Below are 16,935 nucleotides of genomic sequence, written 5' to 3'. Positions count from 1 at the left end.
CAGATGTTGAGGAGTGGCGTAAGAGCCAAGGTGAAGATGAGGAACTTCAACAGGTATGGAAGTATGTGGAGTTAAGTAGTGTGCCCACAGCTATGGAGCGAGCCAATATGTCTCTGATGGTGAAACAACTATTTCCACATAGTGCTAAGCTTGTGATTCAAGATGGTGTGTTATACAAAAGAATGATTGACCCCAGTACCCATGAGTTGCACCTGCAGATTATCTGTCCCTAGCTCAAAGTAGGCTAACGTTAGCTTTGTGTTTGCATTGGACTGGAGATACTGGCAGTTTGTTTCTTATTTTCCCTCCAGTGAACTACTGCCCAGATCTGTGGAGGCCTACGTGCTGTGGGACCAACCCAGGACATTCATTCGTTGACCATAAAGACATCATACTGGACTGTGCTAAGGACTGCATCTCTTTTTGATAACTTGTTTTAATATCTAGGTTATCCTGGTTTTATGGTAATAAAAGATTTTGTAAGTCAATCTACTGTTTGAGTGTCAATAGTGTCCAGCCCTTTATTTAGCCCGTAGTCGGCTACTTTATTTATTTGGGTATAAAACCAACAGTATTGCTGGTTTCTGTCATAGGAAGAAGTTTTATTAAAACCTTTTATCATTCCGTTTGCCACTCCCTATCACGCCACAAACATGCTCTGACTTTTATTATGGAGTTTAGTGGGATCTCATCGTTCACTCCACCAACACGGCTCTAGCACTCGACCGGAACGACCGGAACAACCTGAACATGTTATTTTACTGACAGAAGTTCAGCTGTAGTATTATTCCATAGCAACCTTTGTTTGTAACCATGACAACTTATCACCATCACCTGTCCTTCATTCAGTCTCTTGTTATCTAGTGTATATAAACCCTCAGTCATCTGATGTTCATGTCCTGTTCAAATCAGAACTGCTCCCACAATATCTATTTTTAAATCTAAGTTAAAATCTTTTTTATTTGATCTGGCTTATAATTCATGAGTTCAGTCTTTCTATGCTTTGTTGTTTACTTGTGTCTTTGTCTATATTTTACTTAATGGTTATTCATTCTGTACAGCACATTGGTCAATGGCAGTTGTTTTCAATTGTGCTTTATAAATAAATTCAAACTGAAATTGTGTTAATGTTTTGTGCTGGTGTTTATTAAATGTAAGTGTTCATCGTCTTTCTGCGTCAAGCCTCTTATCTTGGATTATCTAGTCAAGCCAGTGTGTGACAGTCACTGATCTATCATGCAGCTCAAAGCATTATGGGTAGAATCTCTCTACAATCTATCCTGATTCATCAACAAAGTTTCACTGATCCATTATAAACCCAAAACCCAGGATAGAGCGGTTGAGTGAATGTGGTCTGGACTGTGTGGATGAGGCTCATTGTGTCAGAGACGCTGTAGAAGGACAGAGTTCCTGCACTGTGATCCACATACACTCCTATTCTCCTGTGATCCACACACACTCCTGTTCTACTGTGATCCACACACACTCCTGTTCTACTGTGATCCACACACACTCCTGTTCTACTGCTGATGGGCTTTACAGGGAGTTCAGTCTGTATGTTATTGTGTATGAATGAGTAACTGGAGGAAGAGCAGATCAAACTCCAGGACTGATCATTACGTCCAAACACACACTCATTACCCCGTCCCTTCCTGCTGATGCTCTTATATGACACTGATATATACACACCATATTCACCACTCCACTCAATTTCCCAGTAACAGTGTCCACACACACTCTCTCTACACAACACCTGAGGATACACATCAAATCTGTCTGGATGATCAGGATACGACTGAACTTTGAAAGTGCAAGTAATCACTCTGTTCTCCTCAGACAGACGGAGGAGTTTATTCACTGTGTTCAGATCCAGAGTGAGCTGATGGGAATCTGATGGAGATAAAACACATCAGAATCAGGAATTATGAATCTGTCTGATCTTTTAATGTATCTGAACTCTTCATGTTCAATATATCATCAGTGTCTCAGTGCAGTTTACCAGATATCCTGAGCAAATCATCATTTACATGATCAACTCTAAAACTCTTCTGTCATGTTTTCTTTCACTTCTCCAGGAAGAACCTGAACACACTCAGTGAGTTTTTCTGCTTGTTTTCTCAGTGACTTACATTGTAGGAAGTCGTTCCTGGTCCTGGTCCTGGGAACAATGTTGGAGAAAGTGACTGTGGAAATCAACAGACATGAAGAGTGTGATTATCATGTCAAGAGAAAATGATCCCTGCATCCGTTCCTAAGACATTTCTAATATGATCTTCTACATGATCTGAGATGATGGAGGATCATTTCTGAGAGCAGAATCTCCAGGACTTTACCTCTGTCAGAGATCTTCTTCAGCTCCTCTTTGCAGAAATCCTCCAGTTTGTCTCTCAGCTGACGGACAGATTCTCTCACGCCATCAAAAGAGGAGAGAGAACTGAAGAGATTGTCATTTACGTCTGTAGATTCAGGAGGAGCTGAGAGAGACTGGAAACTCTAGAGAAAACAGAAATCAAAGCTCATCACCTCCACACTTCATCAATAACCTGCTCTACTGTCAGATTTGTGCGGCTCTTGTTGATCTTTAGTAACTCTCCTCAATCCAGCACTTTCACAGCATCAGCTTCATTCTTCTCATATTCATTATGTGACATTAGAGACACAAGTTCTAGTGAAGGTGAAGAAATGATACTGCTGTATTAAAGGAAATAATATAACATTTCTCATTTTATTCTATTCCTTGTCCATTTATTTTTCGTTGAATACATCGTGTGTCTAGAGATTGGCTTTATTTAAAAGCACACTGGATTAATTTTGACATGGAGTGAATACAGAGTGAGGTTTTTTATTAGTGATCGGCAGCGAGTGATGATGAGAGAGAAATGATCAACTAGAAATCTCTATAGAAAATAAACTGGACAATCAATTTACTAAAAATGAGTTTAGATATGGATACTGTGAACTGGAACCTGTGAAACTTTCATTGATAACAAACTACGCTGAACCACCGAACGTGTTGTTCCTACAACCAATATGAGAACAGAAAAAAATAATGAATGTACATCAGTTGGGAATCATTTCAATGTTAACCCTCTGGGGACCAAAAACGCGCCCGCGCGTTTTGCTCGTTTTTTTTTTTAGCAATGAAAAATAAACACAAAATGCTCTGTTAATTTTGATCTTTCATTTTCGTGTAATACATCAATCGATCCTGTTCAGTTTCTATTTTTTTTCTGTATACTCACAATACAAATAAAGTGTTTTGCTTTTTGACAAATAAAGAAAAACTAACATGATGCTATTTCTGCCTTCTCTCTGTCAGTAAACTCCCATTTGAAACGCGTTCGAAAATTATCTATAACTCCGCGAAAATTCAGTCAAACAGGCAAACAGACCCACGGGCATAAAGCTTGAGATCGCAGCTTTTAAATGAAGTAATTTATATAAAAAACAAATATTATCAGCTTCTGTAATCTGTATAAAAAGAGAGCGACTCCAGTCGAGCTCATTAGGAGCCATTCAAAAGTAATTTGACCACGCCCCGGAGAGCGCGTGCTATTCAAACGCAAATTCTGAGAACCATTTCAGTCTGTGAAACGCCCCCACATCAGCTGTAAACAAAGAGGCATAATATAGCCTACCTTATGGAGAAAATTTTCCGTGCTGATATGAGGAGCAGATCCCGCTGAGGAGTGAGGTAGGCTAAGTTATCCTTTCTCAAGTGTTAATGTGGAATAACGTTATGGAATAACGTTGTAGGCTTATGTAAACAAAAAGATGAATCGCGTTTCTATAATATGAATCGCGTTTCTGTGAGATGAATGAAGGGTACATATTTGTAAAGACTGTTTAGCCTAAATATGAATCGCGCGTCTGTGTGTGAAAGAATAAACTGCTTTTACAGTTACAGTTACTGCGTTACAGTCAGGCGAAGTATGAAAGACAACATTTTGTTGACTAGATTTGGGTACAGTTTTTACTGTAGAATATACTGTCACATCAAATAAGCTTTTCTGCTCATATATATAAAATACTATTTTGTCAAAAATAAAGTCATAGACTAAGATGTTCCAATGTTGGCTATATTCAAACTAATGAATACATATGATAAAATGTAGGCCTATAATCTTTTTTTTTTTTTTTTTACAAAGAAAGAGTACTTTTTTTGCAGAAATATTGCTGAAATTGTAATTATTGTTGTAATTGTAACCTTTTTAATAAAATAGCAAAACATATTTACAAGATAGATGTAAGCAAAATCTTAAATGGTCAATATAAGTCTTCTTCTAAATATATAGGCTATTTTGTCCTTGCATTGTGGCTCAGTCAGTGTCACACCTGAATGAATGGCTAATTATGCAGAGTCATTATGCAGAGTGGGTGGGACTGGGTAATCTAAGGTGTAAACTACTCCTCCCCCTCGCATATTGGCTTTCCAAGCAAAACCTGTTTTACACCATTTAAATCAATGTATTTTTTTTTTGTGAACGATAAAGCAAGACTATTTTCACATAATTTTGAAGCTAGAACTCCAAGAGAAAACATCCATTAGTCAAAAGTCTTGTGGGCACATATTTTGTATGAGTTTTGTGGTCTTATTTCAGCAACTTTCATTTTTATTTTTTTAAATAACCACGCATAAACATTATTCTCTTAAAAATACAAACATCTACATACATGTTGCTCGCATATTATGGTAGGCCTGTTTGTGCTATATAGAGTGAATTTACACCTTTGCCATTAACATGTTTATAAATAACTGAAAAAAGCACAAATGTCAGAGCATGTCAGAACATCTCAAGGGCCCCAAAAACAGCTTGGTCCCCAGAGGGTTAAGAAACAACCTATTTATATAATTTGTAAAAGTACCAAATCAATGCTTAGAAACGTTGCTATTTAAGTTTTGAGAGTGTAAGTTTTGGGAAGGGGCAAAATGTTGAGAAACGGCCCTGGTCTCATTGTAGACTTGAGTAGATTCGCTCAGGAAAAGCAGTTCAAAATCTACGAGCAGATTGAACATTATTTATAACTTTTGAGCAGTTATTGACACTGAAATCCACAAGGACTCTTAGGACACGATCCCAAGGTCAGGTTTTGTGTGGTTTCAGTATGTTGAAGCATTGCTAATATACAGACTTCATGTTTAGGGTCTTCATGGTCAAATTCATCAACATGTTAAAGGCAAACAATTATGAAAATACTGTCAATTCTGTCAAGTTTGAAGATCATCTGATCCAACTTTGATGAATATTACTCAAATTGCTACCATGAAGTTCACTGATTTCACCATTATATAAGAAATCAGAAGGAAAAATGAGGTAAAAAAGTTGAAATGTGAGTGAAGATGATCAGATGAGAGTCTGACTGATGATTCTATAATAACCGAACACACAGATCAACACTTCAGTCAGCGGCTCATTCTGCTCTCATGAAATGTTTCTCTGAGAGTCTCTTGCTCAAGTCCACTATGATCCTGTTCTTCTCGATCTCTGTTACCTGCAGGAAATGTATGTGATCCTGTGTGTGTGAAAGCTGCTCCAGCTCAGCGTCTCTCCTCCTCAGATCATTGATCTCCTGCTCCAGTCGCTCCAGTCGTTCTTCAGCTCGACTCACTGCAGTCTTTTCCTGATCTCTGATCCGCTGTGTCGCCTCAGAGCGGCTTCTCTCAATGGAGCGGATGAGCTCAGTGAAGATCCTCTCACTGTCCTCCACTGCTGTGTGTGCAGAGCGCTGTTAGGACACACATCACAATCACACAGTGAGCTTCAGTGAGTCCTGACTGAGACTTCTCAAACTTCTCTTCTTCTCCAGACTCACCTTATGAGACTCTACAGCCTCTCTCAGCTGCTGAAGATCTTTCTCTCTCTGCTGGATCCTCTGCTGGAACGACCTCTGCGTCTCCTTCAGCTGCTTCTGCAGCACAAACCAATAACACAGATGGCACTTTATACTGGCACTATATCATCATGTGAAGAGTTGAATCCAGTAACAGTAGAATTAATAATATGGAAATAAAATAATGTCAAATGTTTTTGAAATAAAAAGCCTGTTGAATTGCACTACTTGAAAAAAAATAGGCATTGCATTAACCATGCTTGCATTTTAGTGCATTGTATTTTTAGTGCTTACATTTTTATGGGCTGAAATTCAACATGATTGAATATTTAAGCTGTGAATATTTCAATTAAAAACATTTCAAACACCTTTTCATTATTAAAAATTCAATAATCCATATTCACCTTTCATATTTCACTTCCAAAATATTCAAACTGTTTAAAAATACAACCAATAATATTCAACAGGCAATTTTCGGTCCATTTTATTTCGCTTTGCAAATTCGCTTCCACAAATTCAGTGGTTCAAATTCGACAGTAAATTCAACATTGACGTCCAGGAACTGCAGGAAAAGCAGTAGATTGCCGAGCATACTCTCCATCTGCTGTTAGTCGACCTCACCAGCAGATGGTGCAAAAGCGCGTGTTGAAGACCAGCAACAGTTAGAACAAGTCATTCATTCATTCATAAAACTCATTTACAGCAATGTAAGTGTATTTGTGATTATTATGACGGCTGTTTTATGTTAAATTCAGTGCCTTCACGGTTACTTTTCCTGTGTAGCCTACATGCATCTTTCTCTACCGTGAACGAGATTATAATGTCATTCCCCGATGCGGATATACAGATCCAATGTTACATTTTTGAGGTTGACATATATTTCTCTTGGTTGTTTAGTTGCCTTAACTTTATATTGTGGCGATGTGCTGCATGCAGGCTATTAGGGTTTCTGCTGGATACAACGCTTAACGTAGCTTAATGGACTACAGTGATGTAAAAGACCAAACTCGCAGGCAAGCAGATGGACTCAGAATAACGCGCAAAGCTTAATGCTGAGCGTTTCCCAGTGATAGATTGGCATACAGATGGCTTGATGTTGGACATTCGCACATTTAGGGACCGTCTCTAAAGTGTATACGACTTTGGTATACACGTTTCTAACTCCGATAGCATTTGAATAGAACGACTTACAGTCATAAAACCAACTGTAAAGTGTTCATTTAGTGTCAGGCATAATGCGCACCCTTTGTATTTTTGATATTTATTCAAATAAATGTAAGTTTGCTATTGAAGTTAGAAACGTGTATGCCAATGTTGTATGCAACTTTAGAGACGGTCCCTAAATGTGCGAATGTCCAATGTCAAGCCAATTTTTACATTTAGTCATTTAGCAGAAGCTTTTATCCAAAGCGATTTACAGTTAAACTAACAATAGGAGGACAATATGCAAGTGCTGTGACAGTTTAAGCTAATGCAATACACGAATGCATACTATATATATATATATGTATGTGTTGATTTTATGCCAGTAAATCACGAAACGCTCAGCATGAAACTTTGCGCGTTAAGTTCATATTCTGAGTCCATCTTCTTGCCTGTAGCCTATATAATAGCCTACAGCCTACTTCCCTAATAAGGTGCAAGATTGGTCAAGTCAAGTCAAGTCAAGTTTATTTGTATAGCGCTTTTCATAATACAGATTGTATCAAAGCAGCTTCACAGTATTAAATTTAAATAATACAACAAAGTTTGTTTCAAGAGGAATTTATTGATTGATCAAATTAAAGTAAATATCCCCAACTGAGCAAGCCAAAGGCAACAGTGGCAAGGAACCGAAAAACTCCATCAAGTGACCTAATGGTGTCCTAAAACTCCATCAGGTGACCTAATGGAGAAAAAAAAACCTTGGGAGAACCCAGGCTCAGTCGGGGGCCAGTTCTCCTCTGGCATTTATGAGCTAGAGGCCGGATTGTAGTTTGAACTGTAGGATTATATGAATGCCTGGCTGAAGAGATGCGACTTTAATCTAGTTTTAAACTGGGAGAGCGAGTCTGAGCAACGAACAGTATCAGGAAGACTATTCCAGAGTTTTGGAGCCAAATGTGAAAATGCTCTCCCTCCTTTGGTGGTTCTGAATATCCTAGGTATGACCAAAAGCCTTGAATTTAGTGATCTTAAAGAGCGCGATGGATTATAGGGTGATAGAAGATCCGTTAAATAGACTGGAGCTAAGCCGTTTAGGGCTTTATAAGTCAGTAGCAATACCTTGTAATTAATACGGAACTTTATAGGTAACCAATGCAGTGATGATAAAATCGGTGTTATATGATCATATTTTCTTGATCTCGTAAGAACTCTAGCGGCGGCATTTTGGACTAACTGTAGCTTGTTTATTGAGGATGCAGGACAACCAGCTAATAAAGCATTACAGTAATCCAGTCTCGAGGTCATGAATGCATGAACTAACTTTTCTGCATCAGAAACTGATAGCATATTACGTAGCTTAGCAATGTTTCTAAGGTGGAAAAAGGCTGTTTTTGTAACATATGAAATATGATTTTCAAAAGACAGGTTGCAATCGAGTATAACACCCAGGTCTTTTACTGTAGAGGATAAAGTAACAGGACATCCTATGATGTTAAAGTTGTATTGTGCGAGGTTTTGTGGGCGGTTTTTTGAACCGATAAGTATTACCTCTGTCTTGTCTGGATTTAATAAAAGAAAATTACGCGTCATCCAATCTTTTATATCTTTAACACACTCTGTCAATTTGGAAAATTTAGCGTTTTCATCCGGCCTTGATGAAATATATATTTGAGTGTCATTTGAAATATATATTTGAGTGTATTTTGATTGGTCTTTCATATCACTATCAACGGAAGGGAAATCCTTGAGTATGAGGTATTGAGGGAAACCGATTATAATCCTGTTCATGGTAGAGAAAGCTGATGACATGTAGAATACACAGGGAAAGTAACAATGAAGTTATTGAATGAAACATAAACACAGCTTTTGTGTGTTTATCATCTTTTCCGCATATACTGACACAGATAATCATTTTCATTTTATGAATGAATGTCTTCGTCAGCAACAAGCACTTTTGCACCATCTGCTGGTGAGGTCGACTAACAGCAAATGGAGAGTATGCTCGGCAATCTACTGCTTTTCCTGCAGTTCCTGGACGTCAATGTTGAATTTACTGTCGAATTTGAACCACTGAATTTGTGGAAGCGAATTTGCAAAGCGAAATAAAAATGGACCGAAAATTGCCTGTTGAATATTATTGGTTGTATTTTTAAACAGTTTGAATGTTTTGGAAGTGAAATATGAAAGGTGAATATGGATTATTGAATTTTTAATAATGAAAAGGTGTTTGAAATGTTTTTAATTGAAATATTCACAGCTTAAATATTCAACCTTGTTGAATTTCAGCCCATAAAAATGTAAGCACTAAAAATACAATGCATTAAAATGCAAGCATGGTTAATGCAATGCCTATTTTTTTTTCAAGTAGTGCAATTCAACAGGCTTTTTATTTCAAAACATTTGACATTATTCTACTTCCATATAATAACCACTGGCTGGAGGTTCAAACTCCTGAAGGGATGATTGATCAGTTTTACCACCATTGTACATGAATTTACATGAAGCATAAGGCCTGTTTCACACAAAAAGCATCAGTATCATAAAAGTGAAACTGACTCAGATGTAAAGCTTCACAATGACAGAGTTTCTGCTGAATAACACTATATAACTGCGGCTCTATATAGTTAAAATGGACTGAGTCAGATTTACTGAACAGAAACTCTGTGTCTGTCGCTGCATTGAACTTGCGTTATTCTTGACAGAGATATTTTGTCAAACAATGGGTGAATATTTTCCATTATTTTATGTCGCTTCATTAAAGGGGTCATGAACTGCATTGTTTTATCATTTTATAATGTTTCCTGGGGTGTGCACTTATAATGTTAGTATGATTTTGACATCACAAATTGTCATAATTTATAAATAAAAGGCATTTTTGCTACCCTGATTTTAGCCTCAGCGTAAGTCACTGATAAACTCACGATGTTTGATTGACAGTTCCAGCGATTATATAATTTATTCACAGTTTAAATAACAGAATATTTTAATCCTACTAAGAGAAACTATGTGAAGTTGATCGTTTAGTCACTGGTTTGATTGACTGACACATAGACAAAGAACATCTGACTGTACATAAATGATTACATCAGAAATCACTGGTCACAGATCAGGCATTAGAATTAACAGTTACTCACATGTTGTGGCATTACTATCGAGTCCATATCTTAGAAGTCTGTTTGCAATGCCGAAATTCCACAGTGAACTGTAGCGAATACACATAAATAATGCTCAACTGGCACATTCACATAAATAACCACATTCCTAGCATTACGATCCTTTAGAAGATAATGTTGTTTTTAGTCAGTGATCCTGCATCTTCTCTCCTCGTGATCTGATCTCTCTAACACGCCAGTGGACGGGGCCAACGTTACGATGATGAAGTAGGCCTTGATTGTCTTCTGCAGAGGCGTCACTATTACCTTATAAAGAGGCACATTCCACAACCAGTTGTTCGCTTGGATTGGTTACAATAAAAACTGTTTTTAGACTAACAAGAAAGTTTTCAGTTCTGAACTTACAGGACATTCTTATAGAATGATGACGTATTATATGTGAAAAGCTCAAGGAAAATTTGAATTCTCAGTTCATGACCCCTTTAAAGCCTGTTTTACAAAAGTTTGTGTTGATCAATGTTTACGGTGTATTTTCAGCATATTTTCTGTTAAGTTAAATGCGAAGCTCAAATACGCTCAGCAGTGAAAGTCCACTTACAGCTTCTGTTCACTTCTGTGACGTCTGCAGTGTGAATGATGTTTCCTGATCATATGGTGCCAATATAAATAGTGTCAAAATTATTTCATCAGTGTGTAGTTTCATACCTGTTTCTCTGTCCTCTGTGCTGCAGCTGATACAGTGTTGTGGTTTTTATGATCGTCCATCGTACACAGCACACATATAAACTTCTGGTCAGTGCGACAGAAAACCTCAAGGAGTTTACCATGTGTTTGGCAGATCATCTCCTGCAGTCGTCCAGTGGCATCAGTCACTTTATGTGGCTTACGGGAGTGAAAATCCTCATGACGGTCAAAATGAGTTTGACAGTAAGACTCCAGACACACCAGACAGGACTTGACGGCTTTGTGTTTTCTTCCAGTACAGACGTCACACTGCACATCTCCAGCTCCAGCGTAACAGTCAGCAGGAAGTTTAGTCTTCTTCAGTTTCTCCACCAGTTCAGCCAGCATGGTGTTTTTAGCTAAAGCAGGTCTTGGACTGAAGGTCTGTCTGCACTGAGGGCAGCTGTAGACTCTCATCTGATCCTCCTGATCCCAGCAGCCTGTAATACAGATCTTACAGTAACTGTGTCCACAGGAAGTGGTCACTGGATCCTTCAGGAGATCCAGACACACTGGACACAGGAACTCATTCTGATCCACTGAAATTCTGGCTTCTGCCATTTTACTGCATGAGACACACAAACACACCTAACAGCTCAACTGCACTTCAGTTTCTCCTTCCCTGAACTCATGTAATTCCTGGTTCTGTGTTTCAGTGACGTGTGCAAAACAGGTTTATCTGCAAGTCTGTAAAGCAGGTTCCTCATTCCTGGTCCTGGACAGCCTTATTCCTGTAGAGTTCAGTTTCAACCGTACTCCCACACACCTGGGCCCGTATTCTTAAAGGCTCCTAATTTAGCTCCAAATAGAGCAACTCTGAGCAAGGAAAAGACAAAAACTTTCATCTTAGTGAGGAGGCGGGGCTGACCTCGTTGCTATGTCTGAAACAATCTTTTGAAGAATGTGATTGGTTGGTTGTCCAAGAAGGAAAAAAAAAAGAGTGATTTTAAGTATAGGGTCTAAGTATGAGCGCCTCATTCCCTGCCTTCTGCTCTAACACCATCCCTAATAGACAAAACACTGGAGATAGAGATGGATGTCCTAAAGCAGCAGAAAATAGTACTCCATTTACAGGAGGAGGACTACAAACTAAAAAATGAGCTACTCAAAAATAAAATGGTGCGGACCATGGTAATCTGTTTAATGGTGCGGACCATGGGAATCTGTTTAATTAAAACAAAGCATCACGAAGGCCCCGGCGGGTGTTGACACGATGTGATTTCTGCCCAGTGCTCTGAATCTCAAAGTGAAGTAATTCAATGAAGCGTGTGTAAACGGCGGGACTAACTATTACTCTTAGGGAACCTCTTAAGAAGGGAGACGCCCAGACGGAGGTCCCGGCCCGCCGCATGTCCAGAGTCGCAAATTAGTAAACTGGGCTCTGTAAGGATTTCCACTTTGGGACAGATCCCTCCCTTGTGGAGGGTATTCTTCATCATCCTCTTCATCAGCCCGATTGTCCGTGGGAGGGTCTGCAATTTGTCTAGCTTTACAGATGTAATGAAGCACTGCACAGGCTGTTATCACTTTGCAGACCTTTCCTGGCGCCAGTCGCACCTCTCCATGCAAAATGTGAAAGCACCTCTTTAGTTGACCAATACCTCACTCAACTACGGCTCGTGTTTTCTTGTGAGCTCTGTGAGTTCATGAAAATGAACAGAATTCAGTTGATATTTTCAAAACATAATGGTAGGCTATTTATGGGAAGTAGAGTAGCCTACATATACTACTGCAACACATTTGTTGTTCTCTAAATTTGAAGTCCACACACATTAATTGTATGTTGTCACTGTTACCTGTTGTAATTTAGCTGTGACTCCTGGTCGAGACAGAGGTAAGGTGTGAGGAGCCATGGTTTACAAGGATAACCACTGTCCCCAAACAAGTGGCAATTCATCACGATTCTACGTCATGAGCGTCTGAGCGACTCTCTGCATTTATTCTTTAGTGTATGTTTCCTCAGTAACACAAGAGTGCCGTTTGCATTTTCCACACGATGCGTTTAGAGTTGGAGTTTGACTGCAAATACATGGGAAATATGTAAAATATGACTTTTTGGCATGTTGCCATGCAAATGCATCTAAAGTCCTTCGTGTGAATTATGTACAAATCCGGGATATAGTTCAGAGAATATGTGATGCGATCTGGGAAAACCCACCACATGGTGAAATTTTACGTATTACAGGTTTTGATATAATATGGAATCTGTTTTTATTTTTATCATAGCTTGTTGGTAGCAAAAGTTATGTTTATCTGAAGTCGGCTGATCGCTATGATTTTCTGGAACGGAATTTTGAGAAAAACAGGTTTAATAACACGCTTGGCACTCTTTTTTTTAAACAGGATTGGCGCGAAATGCACACTAATGCACATTCACTGTACATGTTATGTGGTTTATTTTATAGGTAAACTATCTTTGTAGTGTTAAGAGACGGACAGGTGTATGGGATATACGGCGATCACCTCTGCCGGGCGTTAGAGAAAATGGTCGCATAGAATGCATTAGAGAAAGAGAGTATTTTCAGCTTGACACTATCGCTGTTTTTCTGCACTAAACAATGGAATTTTGCCGAGATATTTTCAGAGATAAGAGAAAAGATGTTATAGAATAATAATTTAATGAAAAAAAAAAATTTGACAAAAAACTGACATTCAAACTATTTTGGAATTTACTGAAAATGGCCCAGCACGACATCCGACGGGGTTTCCCAGATCGCATCACACATGGTCTGATACAGGAGACAAACGGGACAGGCAATGAGACAGCAGCACTGCTCAAAATTGGGCACTCTTGACGTCAATTGACTGTCATTTCGAATTTGAATTGACATTTCAAGGTGGATTGACTTGACTTAAAAAATTTTCATAATTCCTGACACAAATTTAGACATAACTGCCACTATAAGATTTTCAGAATAAGATAAAGATCAAAATACTGAAGCTTGAGTCTTGAGATTTTCTTAATGTTGTATAGTTTGTCGAGGTAATTACAATCTTTTACATTAAAACTTTGAACTAGTATAAACAAAGAATGCTTCAGTGCGCCATCATTCTTGTGAAGCTTAAGAGGTTAACTTCTGTTCTTGCACAGGCGCAGTGAGGGATCGTGAGGGATCAATGAGTTCGTAGCTCTGCTTCAACTGTGCGATATCCTCACGAGGAGCGACCAACATTTCTGACAGGCCAGAAATTCATTCGACCATCCGATTGCCGATCCGGAGAGGTTTATCGCCTCTCGTTTCCCCCATATACACTGCACAAACACTGCACTACAAACGACACACAACAAATCTAAAAATCAGCCTGACTAAAAAAAAAAGAGTCGCATTAGTCGGAATTTGGCTCAAAATCGGTCGAAAATCACACACTGTATGCCCAATCTTAATTGGTTCACATGTATATTTAGTAATGAACATGCATGTTATTGCTATCGTATCCAATTCAAAATACTACTAAGCTACAGTACATGAAATCATGGTATTTGGGGTTTTATAAAGGGCCCCTGATGTGGAACTCGGTAGCTTTTGTCAGAAAAATAGCTGGTTGACTTTAAAAAAAATTTCACATGTATATTTCAGTAATGAACATACATGTTATTGTTATCGTAGTCAAAATACTATTAAGGTACAGTACCTTATTATCTGAATAGATTTTTAGAAAGCACATTAGCTTCTTTTCCATCAATCGGTTCAAATGTATGTGCTGTATAATGGGCTGAATGAAACAGCAAATTCACTCTTTGACAGTAGGTGGCGTTTATGGAAAAGCAGAAATACCCTGGTAATCCTGGTTACACCTGATCATGTTGGGTTAGGGATGTTTTCATGCAATATGCAGACAATTAACATGTTTCTAAAATGCTTAAATTTTATTTTCTTAGAAGCTTACCCAATATCAAAATAATGAATCTTTCTTGTCTTATTTACAAATGCTTAAACACAGCATGACTGTTACATCCGCGATTGTCTGTATTTCTCCTGTTCTGTATTTCCGTGTCTTGTTATCCTAGGTCAGTTCCTGTGCTTAATTGATGGGATGTGCCGGCGCGCGAGGCGTGTCCCAGCTGGTGGCATAAAGAGAGCTTGGTTTTGGCGCGTTGGGCAGGAGAGAGCGGCTTTGTTTTGTGTTTGAATTGTTGTTTTAAGTTGATCCTTGGTTATGTAAACTTTTGAGTTAACAAATAAATCCTTAGACATTTGTTTGCCGAACTTTCTCCTGCTTATTTTGTTACTATTTGAGAGCCAGTAGTAACAAAGTGGGGGCTCGTCTAAAAACAATTTAGCCTATAATCTGGCGTTGTTGGGTTTTTTTGGGGCGATTGCAAGTAATGTGAACAGCGGAAGAAGCTGTGCGGTCGGACAGTAGGCTAAACCTAAACGTTATATATTGTGCCTTGTGCGTTTCTGGGACTAATATGAATGTTTGTTGTCTTGTTGAAGCCAGGACAATAGATTTTCTATTGTAAACAGAGGCTACACGGGAATGTTGTACATGGAGGGTAAGTTCAGCGATATGTATTTAATCAATTAGCCATTACCTTTCTTTTTGTGCTTACATGGTAGGTTCCGTGTTTTTGGGTCGTGTGGTTTTTTGTTTTTGAACAGGTCTGTGGCTAGAGCATTGGTCTCGGGGGCACTACCGAGGAATTGGGGAAATCGCCAGATTACTGGTTGTTTAGCCACTCCTGCGGGCTTGGTGTTTAATCCATCCCACCGCAGACCTGTTTGAAGATCCGCGCCTAGTTAAGTGGTATGGGGTATTTTTGTAAGCTTAAGAGAAATGGTTGTATGGTTTTTGAAAATGTCGCTGGTCTGCCCGGCTCATGTTTGATTCATTCAGATTGTACAGATTGTAATAAGAAACGTTGATTTGAGTTCTTAATAATAGCGGTCTGCATGGTTTGAAGGATGGCGTCACCGGTAAAAACCTTTGTAGAGGAACCCTCGAAGTTTTTGTTAAATGCATTGACAAAAGAGCAATTAATAGAACTTGCTGATCATTATAAAATAGAGCTTATAAGTAAGCGATATAAAAAAAGAGATCAAAAGTATAGTGAATGGAGCCTTGTGCGCCAAGGGTTTGCTGATAGCGTCTGCCGATGCATCTGAAGATGATGATGATGAAATAGTTTCTAAGACTTCAGTTCATGCTGAAAACTTAACCTTTGCTGAACAAAAAGAATTGTTACTCTTACAATTAGAAAATCGTAAGTTAGAACATCAAATGCATATGGACAGGTTGCGTCTAAACGAACAAAATGAACGTGCGAAACGAGCACTAGAGCAGCAAAAGCTTGAACTTGAAGCTGAACGTTTGGATCTAATAAAACAAGGGAGAATGTCTGGTTTAGGGGATTCGAAGTTCGATATCTCCACTAGTTTACGGCTTCTTCCCTCATTTAATGAGAAGGATGTCGACACTTTTTTCCTGTTATTTGAAAGGGTGGCAGACGCGCAGGGTTGGCCTGATATACATCGCGCTCTTATGCTGCAGTGCACTCTCACGGGGAAAGCACAGAGAGCGTTTTCCGCTCTCAGTGTGGATGATGCGAAAGACTACGAAATCATAAAGGCTTCAGTTTTAAGAGCATTTGAGTTGATTCCAGAAGCCTATCGGCAGCGATTCAGAGGTATGCGAAGACGTTTCGATCAGACCAATGTGGAGTTTGCGAGAGATTTGCGGTTACAATACCAACGCTGGTGCGTCGCCTCTAATGTTCAAACAGTTGATAACATGACAGACTTGATAGTCTTAGAGCAATTTAAAAACACATTGCCGGAGCGTGTTGCGATGTATATTGCTGAAAAGCAGGCAACAAATGAGGCTGATGCTGCTGTGTTGGTAGATGAGTACGAACTAACACATAAAGCTCATTCTGGCGAACGCGTGCGTTCAGTAAGTGGACAAAGAGATGCATTTTCTTTTCGCAATAAAACTCCAAACGTTAATCCTCTACCAGTAAATCAGCTGTTCCTAATTATCTTCCATTTATTTCAGATGGATTTGTTTCACTACTTGGCAACGAGGAGAAGTTTCCTGTAAAAATCTTGCGTGATACAGGAGCATCAGAGTCCTTTATTTTGGAGTCTGTGTTGCCGTTTTCTTCTTCCTCAAGGTCCGG

At 38.9% G+C, this 16,935-nt stretch overlaps 1 protein-coding gene across 1 annotated transcript in view; it reads right to left on the bottom strand.

Annotated features, from left to right (window-relative positions):
- Nucleotides 1-244: 244 nt before the first annotated feature.
- The window catches only part of LOC309503357 (tripartite motif-containing protein 16-like), a 53,095-nt gene continuing 36,404 nt past the window's right edge, over nucleotides 245-16,935 (bottom strand). The window contains exons 2-7 of the mRNA XM_082176154.1: nucleotides 10,797-11,402; nucleotides 5,815-5,910; nucleotides 5,494-5,727; nucleotides 2,334-2,493; nucleotides 2,130-2,183; nucleotides 245-1,890 (exon numbers count right to left, since the gene is read on the bottom strand). Coding sequence (XP_082032280.1) covers nucleotides 1,289-1,890; nucleotides 2,130-2,183; nucleotides 2,334-2,493; nucleotides 5,494-5,727; nucleotides 5,815-5,910; nucleotides 10,797-11,375 — 1,725 coding nt within the window. The 5' untranslated portion in view covers nucleotides 11,376-11,402 and the 3' untranslated portion in view covers nucleotides 245-1,288. The remainder of the gene's footprint in view (nucleotides 1,891-2,129; nucleotides 2,184-2,333; nucleotides 2,494-5,493; nucleotides 5,728-5,814; nucleotides 5,911-10,796; nucleotides 11,403-16,935) is intronic.

This window comes from Leuciscus leuciscus, assembly GCF_965113295.1.
Source record: "Leuciscus leuciscus genome assembly, chromosome: 7".
In the NCBI taxonomy this organism is placed as follows: Eukaryota; Metazoa; Chordata; class Actinopteri; order Cypriniformes; family Leuciscidae; genus Leuciscus; species Leuciscus leuciscus.
This window is presented reverse-complemented; position numbering and strand designations above follow the sequence as displayed.